This window comes from Chiloscyllium punctatum, chromosome 37, assembly GCF_047496795.1.
Source record: "Chiloscyllium punctatum isolate Juve2018m chromosome 37, sChiPun1.3, whole genome shotgun sequence".
Classification (NCBI taxonomy): Eukaryota; Metazoa; Chordata; class Chondrichthyes; order Orectolobiformes; family Hemiscylliidae; genus Chiloscyllium; species Chiloscyllium punctatum.
The window spans coordinates 44,338,307-44,361,099 of record NC_092775.1 but is presented as its reverse complement, the minus strand read 5'-3'; the positions used below and the strand labels follow the sequence as shown (position 1 = coordinate 44,361,099).

The window sequence follows — 22,793 nt, the reverse complement described above, 5'->3', positions numbered from 1 at the left end:
ATGGTTTGCCAGGTTTGGTAAAAGCAACCAAAACCAAGAGAAATCCATGGTTTGGTTGCTCAATGGTTAGTACTGCTGCCTCATAGCAATAGACACCCAGGTTTGATTCCAGCCTCGGGGGTCTGTCTGTGTGGAGTTTGCACATTCTCCCCGGGTCTACATGGTTTTCCTCCAGGTGATCCAGTTTCCTCCCACAATCCACATATGTGCAGGTTAGGTGGATTAGCCATGGGAAATGCAGGGTTGCAGGGACAGGGTGGCTGAGTCTGAGTGGGATGTACTTTGGAGAGTTGGTGTGGACTTGAGGAGCCAAATGGCCTGTTTCTATAGTGTGAGGATTCTATGATTCTAATTGCTGACTAAGACAGATTACAATATGGGAAGCTGTTCTATAAAACTACATCCAGAAGAACAACTGGCAACGTTCCCCAATTTGTTATGGTTCCAGATGAAGTAATTCCAATTGTTAAGCTCCCAAATGAGGAAGGATGAACAGTTTCCCCTGTACACCAGCCATGTCAGTTGGTCACAAGGTTAATTTACTAAGACATTTTTTCCCACATGGATACCTTTGTCCCAGACGCAAAAGAATTATGTTTCAAAGGGAGCTAGTTACCCATGTTTGTCAATCAATAAAAAGTGAGTTTATTAATAAAGAAATGCAAGAAGAATTGGTAACACAACACCCATATGGATTAGAAATAAGAGGTTAGTCCTGAAAGAGAGAATTTTAAAAACTTAAGTCTCTGAATTGTTAATGAAGAGTGGATTATTGAACTTCATGTCTGTTGGAGTGGAAGGTACCATAGTGGTGACATTGGGAAATAAAAATTTCAAGATTCTTAGTTTTGTAAGTTAGTTGATATTCTGTAGTTTTGATTCATTTGACCATGACAGAATTCCAATGTTAAGGACAAGAGACAGTCCTTTTGTTGTCCTCTTCCTTTTGTCTAGCTTGCTGGTTAGCTGATGGTTAGCACACAGACCCTTTTCCTTGCATTGTGGAGGTGACTAGGAGATAGTTCTTGAACTGTAACATTCACCGCATGTTAACAGTTGAACTCAGGCTAGCACATATGGTTACCTTAACCCACTGGCACACACTCAACCACACTAGCATATGCCAGTAAAATAGAAACTGGCCTTTTAACACTTTCTGTATTCTTCAAAATGTTGTCCCCGCTATCTTTGTAGGCACCAAGAGATAATAGATCAGTCTGTTTTCACATGTCTCTTCTCCCTTAGAAGGATTGTTGTTTGAAGTTGGTTTTGCAGCTTAAAGTGTTCCATTCCATGAGTCTTTCTCTCTCCAGACAGCTATTCAACTTATATTGTGGCGATTTTTAGCTATATCAGGTTTCTCTTAAAACTCATTTTGAAAAGATAAAATAAAATATTTGCAGTATTTTGGAATCCTGACCCATGGTCTTGATACTGTACACTCCCTTGTTTAACTTCAATTTATCGTAAACCACTTGTAACCTATTTGTGCCTGTGTGATTTGAGGGAGTAGGGGCATGTGTGTGTAAGGGGCATGACTGTACCAATGTTACCTAGCGTTTCTTAGACAAGGAAGATCATAGTTTTAATAAATCTACCTTGTTCTTCGTTTAATCCAAGGAAACATGTCTAATCAAATTCTTCATAACCTTAAATTGTAAATGGTGGGCAGCTTGTACAATTGTCAAAGCACATCCAGTCTAAATTCCAAAGCTAGACAGTGTTATGGTGAAATCAGAAGTGGGAGAATTAGATAATGCAATTAATATCTCCTTATCTTGGTAATAACATACCTCATTTGAGCTTAGCCCCTTACATTAAGCAGAGAAGATGATTTTGCCATTACTATTGATTGGATTCTAATTCAGTTTAGTTAATAAACATTTTTTGTTAACTAAACACATGTGAAGAGCTGACTTTAGAAACTGAAGTACAATAGCAGAGATATATATGTGTATTTAATTTCTAGGTGATGAAGGAGCGTCATTAACAACAACTCACCATGTATACATAGCTAGCCAAGTGGCTGATGGAATGGCTTATTTAGAACAACATAAATTTATCCATCGGGATTTGGCTGCAAGAAATGTTCTGGTTGGAGAAGAGCTCACCTGCAAAGTCGCAGACTTTGGATTAGCAAGACTAATCCGGGTAAGTGACATTTAGACATTCCAATCCAATTATGGAACTAGTTTTATTAGGATTTTATTTTACATCACCTGTTTCAAAGATGAAATGTAAACACCTGCTGAACTTACAGAACAGGACACTCTTTGATAATGCTTGGAGTTGGATAGTATTGAAAGTTTCAGTAGTTTCTTGCTTATGTCTTTATAGTGTTCTGGCAATGAAATAAACACTTCACAAACAGTTGGGTGTTTTTTTTCTTCAAAGTCTGTCAACCTGTTCCAGAAATGCAGAGCTTCTTATTGTTGTGGTTCTGTTCGCCGAGCTGGGAATTTGTCTTGCAAACGTTTCGTCCCCTGTCTAGGTGACATCCTCAGTGCTTGGGAGCCTCCTGTGAAGCGCTTCTGTGCTGTTTCCTCCGGCATTTATAGTGGCCTGTCTCTGCCGCTTCCACTATAAATGCCGGAGGAAACAGCACAGAAGCGCTTCACAGGAGGCTCCCAAGCACTGAGGATGTCACCTAGGCAGGGGACGAAACGTTTGCAAGACAAATTCCCAGCTCGGCGAACAGAACCACAACAACGAGCACCCGAGCTAAAAATCTTCTCCCAAACTTTGAACAGAGCTTCTTATTCCTGCACCTGTGCTCCCACGCCTATTTCGGTGCACAAAGCCTGTCGTGGACCTGTATCGATAATGTAGCTGAGTTAGACTAGGCAAAAGGAAGGGCCTGTATTCCTGAAGAAGGGCTTTTGCCCGAAACATCGATTTTACTGCTCCTCGGATGCTGCCTGAACTGCTGTGCTTTTCCAGCACCACTCTAATCTAGAATCTGGTTTCCAGCATCTGCAGTCCTTGTTTTTACCTCGGCAAAAGGAAGGGCCAAGTGAGAGTCAATGAAGTATATTGCTGTATCTACATTCTCATACACAAGAACACTGATGACACACGCACTGAATCAACTATGTGACAACTCTTTCTGATATTTCCACTACATGTTTGTCTTCTGAATTTTCTAATATGTACCCATTTTAAAAAAACAAAGATACCAACTGGCTTACTTTTTCACAAAATGATTTGGAGATGCCGGTGTTGGATTGGGGTGTACAAAGTTAAAAATCACACAACACCAGGTTATAGTCCAACAGGTTTACTTGGAAACACACTAACTTTCGGAGCGTTGCTCCTTCATCAGGTGGTAGTGGAGGGCTCAATCCTAACACAGAATTTATAGCAAAAATTTACAGTGTGATGTAACTGAAATTATACATTGAAAGATTGATTGTCTGTTAAGCCTTTCATCTGTTAGAATATCATGATAGTTTCACTTCTTTCATGTGTAAATCACAAAACCTTTTTTTTAAATTGCATTCTTAGGTTAGCTGTTAACAATGGTGGTAGCTAGACAATATGTTGAAGGTGTTGGCCCCCTGTGTTCTCTGTCTATGCCATGATGTTTAGATTGATTCTAATCTAAAAAGTGAGGTAACGGAGTTTTACATAAATTCATGCAGTTTTTGAGCTCAGAGTTCTACATGAATGCATGCAATTTTTGAGTAAAGTACAATCTAACCCTGAAAGTACAAATTCACCACACAAAATATATTTGTGTATGTGAGTCTTTGTCTGTCTGTGTGTGTCTGTCTGTCTGGGTTGGGGGTTGTGAGTGTGAGAAAGTGTGTGTGTGTGTGTGCGTAGTGAGTGCAGAGTGTCTTAAGTCTGTGAGGGGGTGCATGTGTGAGTGTTGGAGTGTGTGTGTCTGTAAGGGTTTGTGTGCGCGTCTGTGTATATGTGTGTCCGTGTGTATATGTGTATAGGAGTGCCTGTGTGTGTGTGAGTTGTAGGATGGTGTGTGTGTATAGTGCAATGGTGGTCACCTGTAATGTGACATGAACCCAAGGTCCCGGTTGAGACCCTCCCTATGGGTACCAAACTTAGCTATCAGCCTCTGCTTGGCCACTTTTCACTGCTGCCTGTCCCGAGGGCCGCCTTGAAGGTAGGTCACCCGAAGGTCCGAGCTCGAATGTCCTGGACCACTGAAGTGTTCCCCAACTGGGAGGGAACCCTCCTGTCTGTTGATTGTTGCGCGGTGCCCACTCATCCATTGTCGTAGCCTTTGCTCAGTTTCCCCAATGTACCATGCCTCCGGGCATTCGGTTGCAGGCAAGGATGCCCGGAGGATTGAGCCCTCCACTACCATCTGGTGAAGGAGCGACGCTTCGAAAGCTAGTATGCTTCCAATTAAACCTGTTAGACTGGTTTTGTGTGATTTTTAACTTGTTTCGCAAAAAGAATCGTAAACATAGAGCTGAGCATACAATTTGGCAAGTCAGTTTGTTTAACTTGTATAATCTGTGTCTGTCTTGTATAATCTTGACATTGGTCAGAGGGAGACCAGAATTGCACACAATATTCCAAAAATGGCCTAACCAATGTCCTGCACAGCCGCAACATGACCTCCCAACTCCTATACTCAATGCTCTGACCAATAAAGGAAAGCATACCAAACGCCTTCTTCACTATCCTATCTACCTGCAGCTCCACTTTCAAGGAGCTATGAACCTGCATTCCAAGGTCTCTTTGTTCAGCAACACTCCCTAGGACCGTACCATTAAGTGTATAAGTCCTGCTAAGATTTGCTTTCCCAAAATGCTGCACCTCGCATTTATCTGAATTAAACTCCATCTGCCACTTCTCAGCCCATTGGCCCATTTGGTCCAGATCCTGTTGTAATCTGAGGTAACCCTCTTTACTGTCCACTACACCTCCAAGTTTGGTGTCATTTGCAGACTTACGAACTGTATCTCTTATGCTCGCATCCAAATCATTTATGTAAATGACAAAAAGTCGAGGACCCAGCACCGATCCTTGTGGCACTCCACTGGTCACAGGCCTCCAGTCTGAAAAACAACCTTCCACCACCAACCTCTGTCTTCTACCTTTTGAGCTAGTTCTGTATCCAAATGGATAGTTCTCCCTGTATTTCCATGAGATCTAACCTTGCTAATCAGTCTCCTATGGGGAGCCTTGTCGAATGCCTGACTGAAGTCCATATAGATCACATCTACTGCTCTGCCCTCATCAACCTTCTTTGTTACTTCTTCAAAAAACTCAATCAAGTTTGTGAGACATGATTTCCCACGCACAAAGCCATGTTGACTATCCCTAATCAGTCCTTGCCTTTCCAAATACATGTACATCCTGTCCCTCAGGATTCCCTCCAACAACTTGCCCACCACCAAGGACAGGGTCACCGGTCTATAGTTCCCTGGCTTGTCCTTACCACCCTTCTTAAACAGTGGCACCACACTTGCCAACCTTCAGTCTTCCAGCACCTCACCTGTGACTATCGATGATACAAATATCTCAGCAAGAGGCCAGCAATCACTTCTCTAACTTCCCACAGAGTTCTTGGGTACACCTGATCAGGTCCTGGGGATTTACCCACCTTTAACCATTTCAAGACATCAAGAGCTTGCTCCTCTGTAATCTGGACATTTTGCAAGATGTCACCATCTATTTCCCTACAGTCTATATCTTCCATATCCTTTTCCACAGTAAATACTGATGCAAAATATTCATTTAGTATCTCCCCCATTTTCTGTGGCTCCACACAAAGGCAGCCTTGCTGATCTTTGAGGGGCCCTATTCTCTCCCTAGTTACTCTTTTGTATTTAATATATTTGTAAAAACCCTTTCGATTCTCCTTAATTCTATTTGCCAGAGCTATCTCATGTTCCCTTTTTGCCCTCCTGATTTCCCTCTTAAGTATAATCCTACTTTCTTTATACTCTTCTAAGGATTGACTCGATCTGTCCTGTCTATACCTGACATATGCTTCCTTCTTTTTCTTAACCAAACACTCAATTTCTTTAGTCATCCAGCATTCCCTATAACTACCAGCCTTCCCTTTCACCCTGACAGGAATATACTTTCTTTGGATTCTTGTTATCTCATTTCTGAAGGCTTCCCATTTTCCTGCTGTCCCTCTACTTGCGAACAGCTGCCTCCAATCAGCTTTTGAAAGTTCTTGCCTAATACCATCAAAATTGGCCTTTCTCCAATTTAGAACTTCAACTTTTAGATCTGGTCTATCCTTTTCCATTACTATTTTAAAAACGAATAGAATTATGGTTCGCTGGCCCCAAAGTGCTCCCCCACTGACACCTCAGTCACCTGCTCTGCCTTATATCCCAAGAGTAGGTCAAGTTTTGCACCGTCTCTAGTAGGTACATCCACATACTGAATCAGAAAATTGTCTTGTACACAGTTAAGAAATTCCTCTCCATCTAAACCTTTAACACTATGGCAGTCCCAGTCGATGTTTGGGAAGTTAAAACCCCCTACCATAACTACTCTATTATTCTTACAGATAGCTGAGATCTCCTTGCAAGTTTGTTTCTCAATTTCCCTCTGATTATTAGGGGGTCTAAAGCACAATCCCAATAAGGTGGTCATTCCTTTCTTATTTCTCAGTTCCACTCAAATAACTTCCCTGGATGTATTTCTGGGAATATCCTCCCTCAGCACTGCTGAAATGCTATCCCTTAACAAAAATGCCACTTCCCCCTCCTCTCTTGCCTCCCTTTCTATCCTTCCTGTAGAATTTATATCCTGGAACATTAAGCTGCCAATCCTGCCCATCCCTGAGCCATGTTTCTGTAACTGCTATGATATCACAGTCCCATGTTCCTAACCATGCCCTGAGTTCATCTGCCTTCCCTGTTAGGCCCCTTGCATTGAAATAAATGCAGTTTAATTTATTAGTCCTACCTTGTTCCTGCCTGCCCTGACTGTTTGACTCACTCTGTTCTCAACTGTGCCAGTCTCAGATTGATCTCTTTCCTCACTATCTCCCTGGGTGCCCCCACCCCCACCATACTAGTTTAGATCCTCCCAAGCAGTTCTCACAAATTTCCCTGCCAGTATATTAGTCCCCTTCCAATTTAGGTGCAATTCGTCCTTCTTGTAAAGGTCACTTCTACCCCAGAAGAGATTCCAATGATCCAAAAATGTTAATCCTTCTCCCATACACCAGCTCCTCCGCCATGCATTCATCTGCTCTACCCTCCTATTCCTGCTCTCACTAGCTTGCACTGGGAGTAATCCAGATATTACTACCCTTGAGGAACTCCTTTTTAGATTTCTGCCTAACTCTCTGTAATCTCCCTTCAGAATCTCAACCTTTTCCCTTCCTATGTCATTGGTTCCAATGTGGACAATGACCTCTTGCTGGCCCCTCTCCCCCGTGAGAACATTCTGCACCCTCTCTGAGACATCCTTGATCCTGGCACCAGGGAAACAACACACCATTCTGTTTTTTTTCTCTGCTGGCCACAGAAACGTCTGTCTGTACCTCGGACTACAGAATCCCCAAACACAATTGATCTCTTGGAAGCCGACGTACCCTCATTGCATTAGAGCCAGTCTCAATACCAGAAACTTGACTGTTCATACTACGTTCCTCTGAGAATCCATTACCCCCTACATTTTCCAAAACAGGATACCTGTTTGAAATGGGTATATCCACAAAAGACTCCTGCCTTAGGTGCCTACCTCTCTTACCTTTCCTGGAGTTAACCCATCTATGTGACTGTATCTGAGACTTTCCTCCCTTCCTGTAACTGCCATCCATCACATACTGTTACTGTTGCAAATTCCTCATTGCTTCTATCTGTCTCTCCAACTGATCCACTCGATCTGATAAGATTCACATCCAGCAGCATCTATGGCAGATATAATCCGCAGTAACCCTTAAACTCTCTTTGAACTCCCATAAGAAGTATATATCACTGCAAAGGCCATTTTTGCTCCTTCACAATCTACAGACTCAGAAAATAACACCGTCTTATTCCTCTCCAAAACACTGTACCAGGTTAAATTAATAGCTATGGTTTATATTTTAACTTTATTCAAGAGACTTATCTCCAAAAATGTATAATCAGGAAAGAACCCACTGTACTCACTAATACAGCCTTTCTCTTGGACAGACTTAAAACAACAATTAACTTATCTGATTCTGTGTTGTGAACTTCGCCCAAATCAGTTCCTCCAAGATTAGATATGAAATTCACTGTTGGTTAATTTTCCCAGATGCACTCCGATGTCCAGCAACACATGAATTCAAAGACAGCAACTGTGCAGGTTCTCTCTCTCTCCTGCACTGTCCTCATCATGTGCTTCCTTTGTCTGTTCTCTAAACAATACTGCTTCTGCCCAGTTCGCATGTTAGGCAAACGTGATAACCACTACACTACGGAAACCTCCCTTGCTGAAAATAAGTCTTCATCAAAGCCCCAGTTGAAGGAAACTAGATAAACCTCTTTTAGTTAAATTTTGAACTAAACATCTCCAAACAATATTGAACTGCCAAAGACAGTGCTAATAGAACCACCAACCTTTTGGACACAACATTTCATGATCATGAACAAGCCAAGACCATGGCATTTTGTTTTCACATTTTCCTTTGGGATTCATCTCTCAATTCTAATCTTTGTGTATGTGTATAATGTTTTACTTTCTATGTTCATGTTTCAGTCAGCAATGAAACCCACTCTTCTTTAACTCAAAAAGACTGGACAAATTGGCTCCTTTTAAGCCATAAATATATTTGACTGGAAAAGGTATCCACAAGGGAAGGCATTCCATTCAAATTAACTTTGTAGTAACCAGCCAAGAGAAGAATTAATTTTAAAAAGAGAGCCAGTGCACTCCCATCAAGCAGGTACACAATGAGGGCATTTCATCCAAAATGGGGATGACTGCCAGGAACTGTTCATAACACTTGTATTAAGGCAAAAAAAGAGCCATTTGCCTTTCTAACTGCTTGTTTTTCCTTTGTATCAAGTTTTTGTCCTACTAGTACATGTAGATCCAAGTCACAAAATGTACAACTTTCACCAAGTTTTAACCCTTAGGCTAATCCATTCAAGCAGATAAATTGTACAGATCAGTGTTCCCGAGCATGGAACCTTATTTACTGACGGTCTATATCAGAAAACTGTGCACTCCTATTCTGTGATTTTCCATTTGTTTACCTTAATGTATAAATCATTGCTAATTAATTATTGTATCAAAAATAATTAAATAGTCATAATTGTAACAAATTCCTTGTTTCAATGGGCAGGATGAGGTATACCATCTCCGTTCTGGGACTAAAATGCCTATAAAGTGGACAGCACCAGAGGCTGCAAACTACCAGAGATATTCAATAAAATCAGATGTATGGTCTTTCGGTATACTTCTGTATGAAATAGTGACATATGGCAAAGATCCTTATGAACGTAAGTCAATTAAAAATTCCAAAGCATATAGCAAAGAGAACAGTGCATTTTCTTATAATTTAATTTAATTTTGCAGGAATGACAAACACAGAAGCGATGGATCAAATAAACCGTGGATATAGAATGCCTTGTCCATCAAACTGTACACAAGATGTATATGGAATAATGCTTAGGTGCTGGAATGAGTCCGAGGAGAGCCGACCCTCATTTAGTACTCTTTTTGATGAACTGAATTCATTGTATGCTGCATATTATTACAAAAATTAAGACCAAATTCAGTACAGACACAACAAATATTGCTGCTACTTGTGTAATGCTGGATGAAACTGTGTTTGAATCAATTCTTAAAACAATATTTTGTGGCAGTGGACTTTTTAAAACTTTTGTTAAAATAGGATACATAAGTGAAATAATTACCTCAAAACTACAGTTGGTAAAATGGGGGGAAAAAAAATTATGGCATTGGCATGATATTCTTCTGTGCAATATTCCAACAGAGCTGTTAACAAAATGAGAAAATGCTAGCAGAGAAAGGAATGTTGTACAAATGCATTAAGTGCTTGTCAAACAGTCAGCTTAATATACTGCCAGTAAATATTAAGCACTGTAAGAAAAGAATTGAAAGCTTAAAAAAAAGATACAGCAAATTTACATCTGGAATCTAAAATCTCTTTAAAGAGAATAGAATTTTAACCAACATCAATCATTGCATTGTGAAACATTTTTAAACAATCTGTTACAGAGCACAGCCTTTCTGGTACCATTAAAACATTTGTGGCTTTCATGTACCATGTCTAGTTCCTTAAAGTTATATTAGGTTAGAAATTACTCTTAACATTAACGAGCAATCTATTTGGGTTTTTCCTTTGTCAGATATTTTAGCACAGATGGTATTCTGTTTGTTAAAATAAAACAAATCCGCATTTCTGTTCAAATAGAGAACAAAAGATTGTCATCCAAACTGTAACTTCCAAGCCTTAATGACCTTTACTAAATACTATGCAAGAACTGTAAAAATCTTTACATTGGACAAACAAGCAGGAAACTTGACCTTTGCGAAAAACCACGCAAGAACTGTAAAAAAAACACTACATTGGATAAACAAGCAGGAAACTTGCCACCAGATACACAAACACCAATTAGCCACCAAAAGATACAATCCACTATCACTAGTTTCCATACATATAAACAAAGAAGGACACCACTTTGAGTGGGACAACACACACCTCCCAGGACAGGCAAAACAAAGACACGCACGAGAATTCTTGGAGGCAAGACATTCTAACCAGAACTCCATCAATAAGCACATCGATTTAGATCCTATCTACCTTCCCTTTAAAAAAAGAACCAGAAATGACATCATGCACCTTAAGAAACCAAGACCTAGATATAGAGAAGCAGGATGTACCACGAGCGCTTCACTGGAGACTCTCACTGAGCTAACTTACATATTGACCTGAAAATATTTTTACTTCTTTATTTGAGTGTAGCAATACTGTTGTAGGCATCAAACAAGCTTAAATATTGACTTCATGTCACTTTTTAGCAACATTCAAAAAGTCTCTTTCATTGCAGCCAATTCAATCAGCGAATGGGTGTGCAGATTCCAGGCAGGTCTACATTTTTGGGGGCCTGCTAAAGGGAGCTTAAGACTTGTAAACCATTTCAAAAGAAGAAAATTAAGAATCCACTAAAACACTTGCTTTCTATACTGCATTCTTTTTCTTTTGCATGTATTTACTCACATGTAACTGACAGAGCGAATGTTCCTTCTTCATAATTTCAGATAGACCAAGCTCTCATAAATAGGCCCTCAAGAGTAAATTCGATACTCTGCTTCCAGCTTGGAGCCTTATTTATCAAGGGTATCAGTTCAAGAAAGAGCTGAAACACAACAGAGAAAATTCTACATTTAGCACATTTCTGTGGCAGGAGCAGCATTTTACAAAATACTAACTTGCCATTAACAGTCTTAGCCTAATTTTATAAAAGAGTATTTAAGCACTTCCTTCATTGACTGAGAGTAGGAAAGTAGTGTGCTGAAAATCAATGTACTAAATTTAGTGTCCCATTCCCAATACACTCCGCGCCATTGCATAACCATGGTTGTGGGATTAGATCAAACAGCTCCCTGAACTCACTCTACCATTCAACATCATGGTGGATCTACCACATTGTTTTAGGTGTGCAGCTCATTATGACACACAAGTCAAACTCCAAGGATGTACACAGAATCTCAGGGCAACTTTCATATAGGAAGACTGGTGTTTGCATCACCCCGACTCTCCATTTGTTAGTATTTGGCACAGAGTATCCTTTAAGTAGCTCCTGAATGGATTCCTGCAAACCACACTGGAAAATATATTGATGAGTATTCAGAATGTTTTTATTTTGAAAAAATTAGGAAGACCACTCTGGACCTTTCAATGCTCCACCCCTGATTAGTTGCCTTCTCTTACTTCGCTTTGACTTATATCTCAACTCTCACTGTTGGGTTTTCCTCCCCCAGCAGTCGATTGATTGGTCAGCTGTCTTTGAATGCTGGTTCCATGTTCAATTATCAGAGGCAAACAAAGCGTGATCACTAACTAGTCTGGGGCCCCCCATTGGGTATACCAAGTGATCATTTACATAGATGGTATGTACTCCAATGAAATCTGTAATCTCATGGCCTGGAATATCCCCCAATCAACCATTACCATAAAGCTGTGGCAAGTAACTAATCTCCTGACTTCCGAAAGCCTGTCCACCATCTACCAGGCACAAGTCAGGAGTGTGATAGAATACTCCCCACTTGCCTGGATGAGTGCAGCCCCAACAATGCTCAAGAAGTTTGACATCATCCAGGACAAAGCAGTCGACTTAACTGGTACCTACAAAATGCACCTCAAAATTTCACCAAAGATCCTCAGACAGCACCTTCCAAACTCATGACTACTTCCATCTAGAAGGTCAAGGGCAACACATGCACATGGGAATACCAACACCTTCAAGTTCCCCTCCAAACTATTCACCATCCTGACTTGGAACTATATCACCATTCCTTCCCTATCGCTGGGTCAAAATCCTGGAATTCCCTCCCTAATGGTATTGTAGGTCAACCCACAGCAAGTCGACAGCAGCGGTTCAGGAAGGCAGCTCACCACCACCTTCTCAATGGCAACTAGGGCCTGGCAATAAATGCTGGCCTAATCAGAGACACACATATCCCACAAAAAAAATGAATTTTTTTTTAAATGCCCAGTGCCTATCAAAAGTGAAAATGGGACCCAATATTATTGTATTTCTACCTTTGCCACTGGCACTTCTCAGACCATCACAATAGATTTTATTACAGTCACTCCTTGCTTAGATTACTTATTTCTTTTCCACTTATTTCTCCTTTAAGAATCTCGTCTTATTCTACGTCTCTCCTCTTCCACTTAATATCCTCCTTTCTGCTATGCATCTAACTTTCCAAATTAAGAAACCTCCTTAGGCACGAACAAGTCTCTCCTGGTCAAACCAGATTATTCACAACCTTTAAAATAAACATCTGACCACATGGATGGCATGACTAAGATCATCTGCTTCCTCCTCTTACATTTCCTGATTGTCTCAATTTGTCAGCTACAGAAACCTTCCTAAGACCCTTGTTACCTATGGATTTGACTATTCTTCTGCACTCCAGGCTAAACTCTTGCACTTATTAAAATCGAGGCCATTTGACACACTATTACATGTATCCTATGTTGAACCAAGCCCAGTTATTCATCAGTCACGTGCTTGCTGACCTATATTGACTCCCAGTTCAGCAAAGCCTATATTTTACAATTGCTTTTCCTTGTTTTCCTATCTCCCCATAGCCTCAATGTTCCCAATCTCTGCTCCTCCATCTCTGAAGTCTCACATATCCGCACTTCTCCAATTCCAATCTCTTAAGTATCCTCAATTTTAATCTCTGACCAATACCAGGTGTATTCAGCTTTTGGGTTCCAAACTCTGGAATTCAGTCCCTAAACTTCTTGTCTTTCCTCCTTTGCTAATCTTCTTAAAACACATTCCTTGGGCAAGCTATTGGTCATCTACCCTAATAACACCTTATCTCCCTAAGATGAGAACCAAATATTATTTGATAACACTTCTGTGAAGAATTGTTGAGCAGTCTATGGCATTAAAGGTATGATATGCATTCAACTTGTGTTTGTGAAGGATTAGGGATCTGTTTTATTCCAAATTGTGCCAAGCATCATTTCAAAGTGAATTTGTGCTATGCAAATACAAAAGAAATGTTGTTAGATCACAGTAACTAAAGGGAACATTCAGTGTGTAAGACTGTCCAAATTTGTTCCTGATTACATTCAGAAATTCTGTACTTCACCTACAAGGCACTTAGTGTGATCTATGATGTCTGTCATCTTCATCTCAGAAATTTGCAGCCATCAAGGCTGAATCAATCATGTGAAATAATTCTGAAGGACATGAGGTAATTGCTTAATTACTAGTGGGAGGTTATTTTAAGTAGTTGGGAACAACATATCCTGGAGAGCAACTACTTTGCTGAACAATATTGTGTTATTTTACAAATATCAATAAAACATTGTATGGGTTCAATATGAGTTGTTTTTTATAGCAGGCTGCCATTTAGATGATTATGAAAGCATTATATTCTTGTAAAATATTATAAAAATGACATTAAATTCATACTTCATTTGAAATGGTAAAATAATCATGTCATTGCATTTGTTATTCCTTTCCAGTGTTTGAGTTCCTTGTAGGGAGTCTCACTGGTGTTGCAGAAATGGGGTCTTGCCTCCGATTCCTGAAATTTCATATGGAACTTGGTAAAAACAATCTTCTCCCCTGCTCGAGGCCTCTACAAATTATTTCACCATAAAAATAACCTAATTTGCTACTTTTACAGCCAATCAATTGTAGGTTGAAAGGAGAAACAGATTAGAAAGTATTATTGGCATTATTAGTGGGAAGGCATTTGACTTGTCTGTATGAGATTCCTTGATTTACTACTTTAACTAAGATATTAACTGACTTATTTTAAAATGTCTTATTAATGGGGGTAATTTTCACCCCCAAAATGGATTGGATGAGAAGTTAATTTTTTTTTAAATTTCAAACCCACCTGCATATTTTAAGAGACAAGATGTGAATGATTGGTGGAAAATTGATGGCCAATATGCTCTCATCAAGCCAAATGGTTGCTATCAAATGTTAATGATAAGGCACCCCTTCAGTTTAATAAACTTTTCACTTTTAATGACTGTCAGTTCCTGGGTCTCATGAAACCTAAGAGTCAAAAGGAGACAAACAGGGCTGGAGTGAAAAAGCTACAGTGCTACTTGTGGGCGAAGCAGAGCAGTTTCTTCTTCCATCATCCCCCAAGCCCAATAAGCTCATCTGATTCCACCTCCATAATCACTGACTTGCTCTAACCACTATCTCGCTCCCCCTCTGACTGCTATCTCTTCTTTCTCCTTGATTGTCATTTTGCCCCATGCAGTCTCTCCCTCTTCCTCCTATCACCACTGATGCCCACCAACTGCAAAGTCTCCCTACTGGCTCTCTGCTGCGATGTGTCCTTGTGCTGTAGGCATTGCTACCCAGATATATAATACATGGGTTTCTCCTTCATAGCATCTTTGAGATTACTCCAAATGCATGGCTTCCTAAAAGGTTGAGGCCTTTGTTTCTGTTAAAATAGCAGACTGAAAATTATCTTTCATCCTTGTGGCACAGTGCAGGCTTGAAATTCTGAATAATTCTGCAGAACAGTTTATTAAATTAGAGATGTTATTTCTGTTTCCCACTCCACAGATGCTACCAGACCTGCTGAGTTTCTCCAACACTTCCTGTTTTTGATATTTGAAAATTTTCAGACTGCTCAATTGTAAATATCTGAATAAAGAACATCAATTTTTGGGCCTGTCACCAATAGATCTCTTTATTCAAGACATGTTTCCGTATAATCTGATTCATTGTGATTTTTGTTTAATTTATCAATGTATCCTGCTTCTGACTGAATTGACAATAAATATGCAACTGAAAACCTCTTTGCAGTTACTGTCTGCCACAGAGTTATTTGTTTTTCTTTCAATACCAGAAACATTTACTGTGGGGTCGAAAGTCATTGGGCAGAATGTCCCCAGCTGCTAAATGACATCTGTAATAGCACACCAGTTGGTAAAATATGGCAGGAACAGGAATATGAAATGCTTGCCATTGACAACTAAAAAAGTCCAATTTTCCAGCCAAGTGTTTAATTAAAAGATGAGAAATTTGCTAGTGAATGCTGAGATTTGGCATATATTATGACCTATTTACATATATTTACATCTCATTAATACTTAATTTCACCTTGCTTGTATGCCATTTGCTATTTTCCCAGGCAGAGGGGAGAAACCAGACACTAACAATTGCTGATATAAGACTCAGAATGGGTACCTGACCGCTCCAGCTTATCACTTGTTCTTCCAGCCCTCCACCTTGGCCAGCATTCCCCAGCATGTCAGGGCACTCTAAACTGGGGAGAAAAAAAAACCTGCTTCCTTTATTCTGCAGAGGTTGGCATCAAATACAAAGCAACTGTACCCACATCAGCATTTCTCCAACCCGTTTACAATATTGTACCACTTTAATACTGCACTTTGGAGCTCACCAATGCCTTGCTGCACAATACAGCTGCCAGACCACAATATGCCCCATCTCCTGCATTGGAGCAGGGTGCATCTCAGAACTTTTAACGCTCATTTAATTTTTACCTACGTGGATGCTCACAACATCTCTGTCATGCCTGACTATATCTTTCTGAACATTGCTGCCTCATTCAAAACTTACAGCCTGTCAGTTGTTCTTTCTTGCCTTGTCTTTTAAAAACACAGGCATAAAGTTAGGTAACATGTCATATTTGCAGGCAATGACGTCAGTTATGGGAGCTGATAGGTTCCCCTACGGCACCATGTGATGTCAATGTCACTCCTGCAGCATATGCCAGCAGCTTACACAGCAGGGACATAGATAGTTGTGTTTCAAACTCTGGGGCGATTTTTGTTGCATTTCAACACTGTAGGGCTACTCATGGCTGGCAGCATTTGACCTGGTGAACGACTAACATTTAAACGTGATGCTGGTGGTGCAAATCCTGGACGATCCTGGCATTAGTGAATACTTCCACAGTTGGTGAGCGCATGTAGGAGCATGGTACAGAAGACAGCAGCACAAAATTGCATGAAATAATTCACTAGAGTAGAAAGAGAGAGATACCCTCCATGGAACTCCTTGAAATTGACACCTTTCCATTTTTTGATTAATTTCAAACCCATTATCATCATAAAAACAGGGTCCCAAAACTCTGTAATTGTGTAATTGCTTATTTTCTTTCTAGAGAGGATCTATGCTGGGCAGTAATGTGTATAAGACAATACAAGCAAATAAAACCCTACAACTGAAAGGTTATATTTACTTGTATTGCCTTATACACAACTGAAAGAAAGCCATGTTTTTAAAAAAAAATCAATGATGCCATATGACAATTATTATTCTGAAATTTTCTTCGCTAAATAACAAATAGTGTCTTTAATCCTGGTCGTATGCCAAGTTATTATGGTTTGTGGAACTAAAAGTAGATTGTGAACAATGCCAGTGTCATACAGCCAAATAACTACCAAATCTTGCTTCATATTTGTTTTGAAATAGCAACAGTTTCACTGCAATTGATATAAAACATTTGATTGAATTAAATGTTCCTAAATTATGAAATATGCAATATGGAAAAATACCAACTGCTAAAGCTCATTCTTTGGAAACCAGGATTTATGCAATATTTTTTAGATTAATATCTGGTGATTTCAGAATTCCAGCACATTAATGATTGACTAGCTGATCAGACCTGAAAGTGGAGTATTATCCCAATGAGTACTGATATGAAATCTATATTAGATAAGCAATGACTCTAGCAGCGCAAGTTTTTCATTAGTTTGGTTTTCAAACTCTTACATGTTAAAAGCTATTATCATTTTTGACAGCCACCAGTTCACCGAGTTAACTTGAGATCACTTTCCCAGCAGTCTTCTAATTCTGGTCTGCAGTATTTTCAATTCTCCACCAGCCATGGCTGTGTTTTCAGCTTCCTGGGTCTTATGATCTGGAATTTCCTTTCTAATGCCCTGACTGCTTTTAAGATTCTCTTTAAAATGTGTTTCTTTGACAATGCATTTGGTTACCTGTGATAGTGTGGCCTTATGTCATTTTGTACTATTTTGTTTGACAATGTTCCTGCAAAGTGCCTTGAGGCATTTTACTACATTAAAGGTATGATCTAAATATATGTTTCTGGTTGTCTGGAGACACAACTCCAGTTTCCTCCTTAAAGCAATAGAAGGAATCTGCTAAGTTCCATATAGAGAAAAAGTGGATTTACTTAGTCTGCAATAAATTGTTCAAAATTCTAATTTTGATTGACAATTAAGGTTGTTTTGCTAGTGGTACTATTATGCATCAGGCAGTATGGTTTGGGTGCAGTTTCTCAGTGCTGGACTTCATATAGTTTGTTGCAGTTGGGGCAGCACCGTGGCTCAGTGGTTAGCACTGCTGCCTCACAGTGCCAGGGACCCAGGTTCAATTCCCGCTTCAGGTGGCTGTGTGGAGTTTGCACATTCTCCCCATGTTTGCGTGGGTTTCCTTCGGGTGATCTGGTTTCCTCCCACAATCCAAAGATGTGCAGGTTAGATGAACTGGCCATGCTAAATTGCCCATAGTCAGGGGTAAATATAGGTAGGGGAATGGGTCTGGGTGCGTTACTCTTCAGGCGGTTGGTATGGACTTGTTGGGCCGAAGAGCCTGTTTCCATACTGTAGAGAATCGAATCTAATCTAAAGATTCTTATTAGCTACAGTGATCTGGCCAGCTACTAAAAGCATTTACACAGTTCCAGTCATCAGGAAATACATGTAAGTATGTTTGGGCGGCACGGTGGCACAGTGGTTAGCACTGCTGCCTCACAGCGCCAGATACCTGGGTTCAATTCCCACCTCAGACGACTGTCTGTGTGGAGTTTGCACGTTCTCCCCGTGTCTGCGTGGGTTTCCTCCGGGTGCTCCGGTTTCCTCCCACAGTCCAAAGATGTGCAGGTCAGGTGAATTGGCCATGCTAAATTGCCCGTAGTATTAGGTAAGGGGTAAATGTAGGGGTATGGGTGGGTTGCGCTTCGGCGGGGCGGTGTGGACTTGTTGGGCCGAAGAGCCTGTTTCCACATTGTAAGTAATCTAATCTAATCTATGTATATAGATCACTAAATAAGCCCCAAAGTTTAAGTATCAGCCTATGAAAGTGGACCATCATTCAGGGATGAGCTGATCATTAGCATAATGAGTTGCTAGACGAGTGAATTAAGTGACAAGACATAGAACAGATAGCTTCTGCTATCCCTCACCTTCCTGTCTAGCTGCCAGCTCCTTTGTTGTCCTTCTCCCTCTGTGGGACTGTGTCTCTGTAACTTGTTTCCAGTTCCAATCTCCTCAGTTGTCTGCAATTGCAGGAACACAAGTCACAAAGCCAGAATTTGCGATAGATCATGGATTTATTTGTACAAAATATTTGCAGCCATTCTGGTGAATCCCTGATTTTAAAAGCAGTTTTTTCTCTTTGCAGCCCACATTTTTTAAGGACTCAAACACAAAAAACACACAGTTCTCACACTTAATGATCATCATTTCAAGTCATATAAAAAGAAAACTGATTCATTAATGTTCTTCAATAAATATTTGCCACTTCTTCTACAATACCTCAGTACGCATTGTGTGCCTAGCAGGTGACACATTATTGAATAATTGCTATTAAATTCATTAATTGGTCTGGCTCAGATGTAACTCTAGATCCATGACTGTCAGCAGGACACCTTGTTGTAATGAACTGCTACAAAAAACAGCAACAAAAATAAAACCAAGGAAGTCATTTAGCATTATCCTAGGCATAGAACTGAACAATAAAGGCACACCCAGTAAACCCTGTAAAGCCCTTCTAACTAACATGGTCCAAAATTGGTATTGGCTTCCCATAGGTTAGTTTTCCAAGACGTTTCATAGTATTTGGTCATTATAAACAAGACAACCAGTTACAGTCCACCTCATCCTTTCTCCCACACACAGTATGCCCTATCAGTGCTACATGATATCACTATGTTAAATATTAAGTCTTTAGGAATAGACGTAGACCACATTACTGTACAAGCAAACATACAGAAGCTGGATAAACTCAGTAGGTGTGGCAGCATCTCTGGAGAGAAAGTTAATGTTTCAAGTTCAATATGACTTCTTCAGAACATTGCTCCTCAAGCCTGGTTCATCACTCAATGCAATCACTTTTTCCCTCACCTTCCTGTCTACCTGCCAGCTCTTTTGATTTCCTGAGAGGTCAAATCTCTGAATATATTCAAGGTTGGAATAGATAAGTGTTGAAGCATTCACGACCATTTGGGGAAAGAAATCCCAAGATGCACAACTCTTTGAAGAAATCTCTCCTCACCTCAATCCTAAACGATCAACTCCTTATTCAGAGGGTTTAGCCATCGCAACTTTCATTTTAAGAATGCACCAATAAAAGTCATGGAACACGACTAAGGCACAGACTTCGCCATTTTCTACGACAAAGGAATTATATTGGAACAACATTGTTGAGTTGTTACTTTCAGGCAAAAAGTTAAAAAGTTTTACATTTGTGCAATGCTTTTCATTACCACAGGATGTCTCAAAGTGCTTTACAGCCAATGAAGTACTTTTGAATATCGTCATTATTGCAATGCAATTTAATGCACATCAAGGTCCCACAAACAGCAATGTGATAATGACCAGATAATCTGGAAATATCAGAGATAACTCTTTGCCATGTGATCTTTTACAGAGAGACAAAAAACCTGCAGAAGCTGGAATCCAAAGTCAACAAATAGGAGGCTGGAAGAACACAGCAAGCCAAGCAGTATAAGAGGTGGAGAAGTCAATGTTTTGGGTATAACCCATCTTCACAACTCTTCAGTCCTGTGGAAGGGTTATACCAGAAGTGTTAACTTCTCCACCTCCTGATGCTGCCTGGCTTGCTGTGTTCTTCCAGCCTCTTGTTTGTCAACATGAGATCTTTTACATCCACCAAAGTAGGCAGATGGCGCCTTGCTTTAATATCTTATCATAAAGACAGCACCCCTGACGGTGCAGCATCCCCTCAGTACTGTGCTGCAGTAGCAGCAGAACTGGTCCTATGGTCAGATGAATCAGGGCAACTGCCCAGGACCCTGCACTTTGGGGGAGTCTGCATCAGGATTATAGGTATCTGGGAGGAACAGGAAGCTGGACTGACAGATGAGAGTGATACAGTGCAGTCTTTCCTTTCATTTCCAGTTTGGTTAGAAGGAAGTAAGGCTTCTTTAATGTAAAGATGCTTCATGTGATTCTAAGCCTATAATTCCATGAGGATGGCAATATGATTGTCAAATCACTCAGCAGTCTTGAATGTCTTTTGCTGTAAACACAAAATTCTTGGCATTGATCATGACTGGTGAGTTTAGTTTTTAAAAGAAAGGACCATTAGAAATAAAAGGGGGGCAAGCAACTGATACTGGTGAATGGTAATCACAGCAAAGTGAAACTTGCAAACTCAGAGACTTGTGTTTAGAGAATCACGGGGGAAGGGTGGGACATAGTGTGGTCTGCCCCATTCCCGACAAATCCTTTCCCACACCACCACACCCCACCAAATAAAAGCCTTGACTTTTTTTAAATAAATCCGTTTGGATATGATATGACGCACCTCCATGCTATCACATCCAGAGGGGAGAGCCGCCCCCAGACCTTCAAGCCCAGAGATAGGGATGCTACCACTATACCACAAAAATTTCATCAGGGAGTGAATGTATAGGTACTGAAGTGGGACTTAACCCTTTAACCTCGCGATTTAGCGGTGAAGCACAGCTGATTGGAAGCTACGATGGGGCGTAGACAGGAGCTCTGCTGTTAAACAGTGATGTGGGATTAGCTGCCACTTGTTGGGAGCTGGGAAGATTTGATAACGGGGTCAGAGTGTTGTTCTTCTGCTGTGCCAACGGATTAACCCAGTGAATGGGCACAGGGATACGAACAGTTTTGCCAACATCTACAACTCACCTTCTTTATTCCATCCGGTCTTCACGCTCATAAAATAAGCAGAGCTCAATCCTGCCCACACCAGAATTCCAAATATTCCATTCGAAATGTGGTGTTAGCATCAGCTTTCGGCTGCTCCACATGGCCTTGCAAGCTCCCAACTGGTAAAATATTTGCGACGTTTTTTGCCCCGAACAAAGTACGGACACAGCCCAAGGCGTGGTTTAAATGGCATTGTCTTCTTTTAAAACACACTCTGATTACATCAATGTCAGCAACGAGGAAGTGAGATGGAAAAAGGTCTGAAGTTTACATTTTCGAGAATGTAACAAGTGGAACATCACCAATCGTCCCTGGAGGGGGGGGGAGGGGGTGGGGGGAGAGAGTGAGAGAGTTTGGACAGCGATAACTTCCATGGCCGAAACCTTGCAAAGGATCTGCCCCTGTTTAAATTCCGTGTGGAATGTAATCTTCGCCTCGAGGGCGACGAGCTCTGAGGATGACGGAGGGAAAAAATTGCCGGAGTCTGGCAGTTCTCCTGTGTCTGAGCCGGAGGAGAGCTGGAGCAGCGTTTACACGGCGCTGTACGACTTTGGCGCCAGGACAAGTGAGGAACTGTCCTTTCAAGCTGGGGATGAGCTTGAAATCCTGGAGGGGGATGACCGTTCATCGGGAGCTTGGTTGTTTGCAAGAAAAAGAACTCGTTCCAAAGGCCGTAACTGCACGGGATATATTCCTTTTAATTATGTTGCTAAGAAAGAAAGTGTGGCCACTGAGCCGTAAGTGATTTCAAATAGTTTTCGCTGCATGTACCTGTGTAAAGCTATCTATTGTGGGTTGTACTACCCACACTGACAGTGCTGGTTGCTGTTCAATTCAGAATTTTCTAATTGCTGAAATTGTTTGAGAGGGGCTGTTTAATTGGGGGTTATGATCTTCAAGCTGTAGGTGAGATTGACAGTGTGTCGAACAGAGAGGCAGAAAGCTGGAGATTGCAGCTGTCAGTGTAGTGGTCCGACTCCGAGAAGCGCCAGATAGAATTTAATTGGGAGAAGCGAGGACTTGGAAAGGAAAACTAAGGTATGGAATTACCCAACAACTGGGCACTGAAGTGTAGATGAACATCGGGACCACTGTATCCGCAAATCACTGCATAGAGTAGGCGAAGATGTGCTGTGGTGGGAATCTCCCCATTTGCCTGGGGGATTGCAGCTCCAAGAATACGCGAGGAGTTAGACTCCAAAAAGCAGCTCAATTAATC

At 40.8% G+C, this 22,793-nt stretch overlaps 2 protein-coding genes and 1 long non-coding RNA gene across 4 annotated transcripts in view; 2 read left to right on the top strand and 1 right to left on the bottom strand.

Moving 5' to 3' along the window:
• The window catches only part of LOC140463061 (tyrosine-protein kinase Srms-like), a 70,807-nt gene extending 55,368 nt beyond the window's left edge, over positions 1 to 15,439 (top strand). Inside the window, exons 6-8 of the mRNA XM_072556719.1 lie at positions 1,970 to 2,151; positions 9,254 to 9,410; positions 9,487 to 15,439. Of these exons, the coding sequence (XP_072412820.1) occupies positions 1,970 to 2,151; positions 9,254 to 9,410; positions 9,487 to 9,677 (530 nt within the window). The 3' untranslated portion in view covers positions 9,678 to 15,439. The remainder of the gene's footprint in view (positions 1 to 1,969; positions 2,152 to 9,253; positions 9,411 to 9,486) is intronic.
• Positions 11,077 to 21,678, bottom strand: LOC140463062 (uncharacterized). Its single transcript, XR_011954599.1, has 4 exons — positions 21,554 to 21,678; positions 18,835 to 18,927; positions 15,849 to 15,927; positions 11,077 to 11,294 (listed from the first exon to the last, which is right to left on the bottom strand). It is a non-coding gene; the product is annotated as an uncharacterized lncRNA (long non-coding RNA).
• Positions 21,452 to 22,793, top strand: part of LOC140463060 (protein-tyrosine kinase 6-like) — a 34,149-nt gene continuing 32,807 nt past the window's right edge. For both annotated transcript variants that reach the window (XM_072556718.1, XM_072556717.1), the window contains exon 1: positions 21,452 to 22,311. In XM_072556718.1, the coding sequence (XP_072412819.1) occupies positions 22,032 to 22,311 (280 nt within the window). In that variant the 5' untranslated portion in view covers positions 21,452 to 22,031. The remainder of the gene's footprint in view (positions 22,312 to 22,793) is intronic.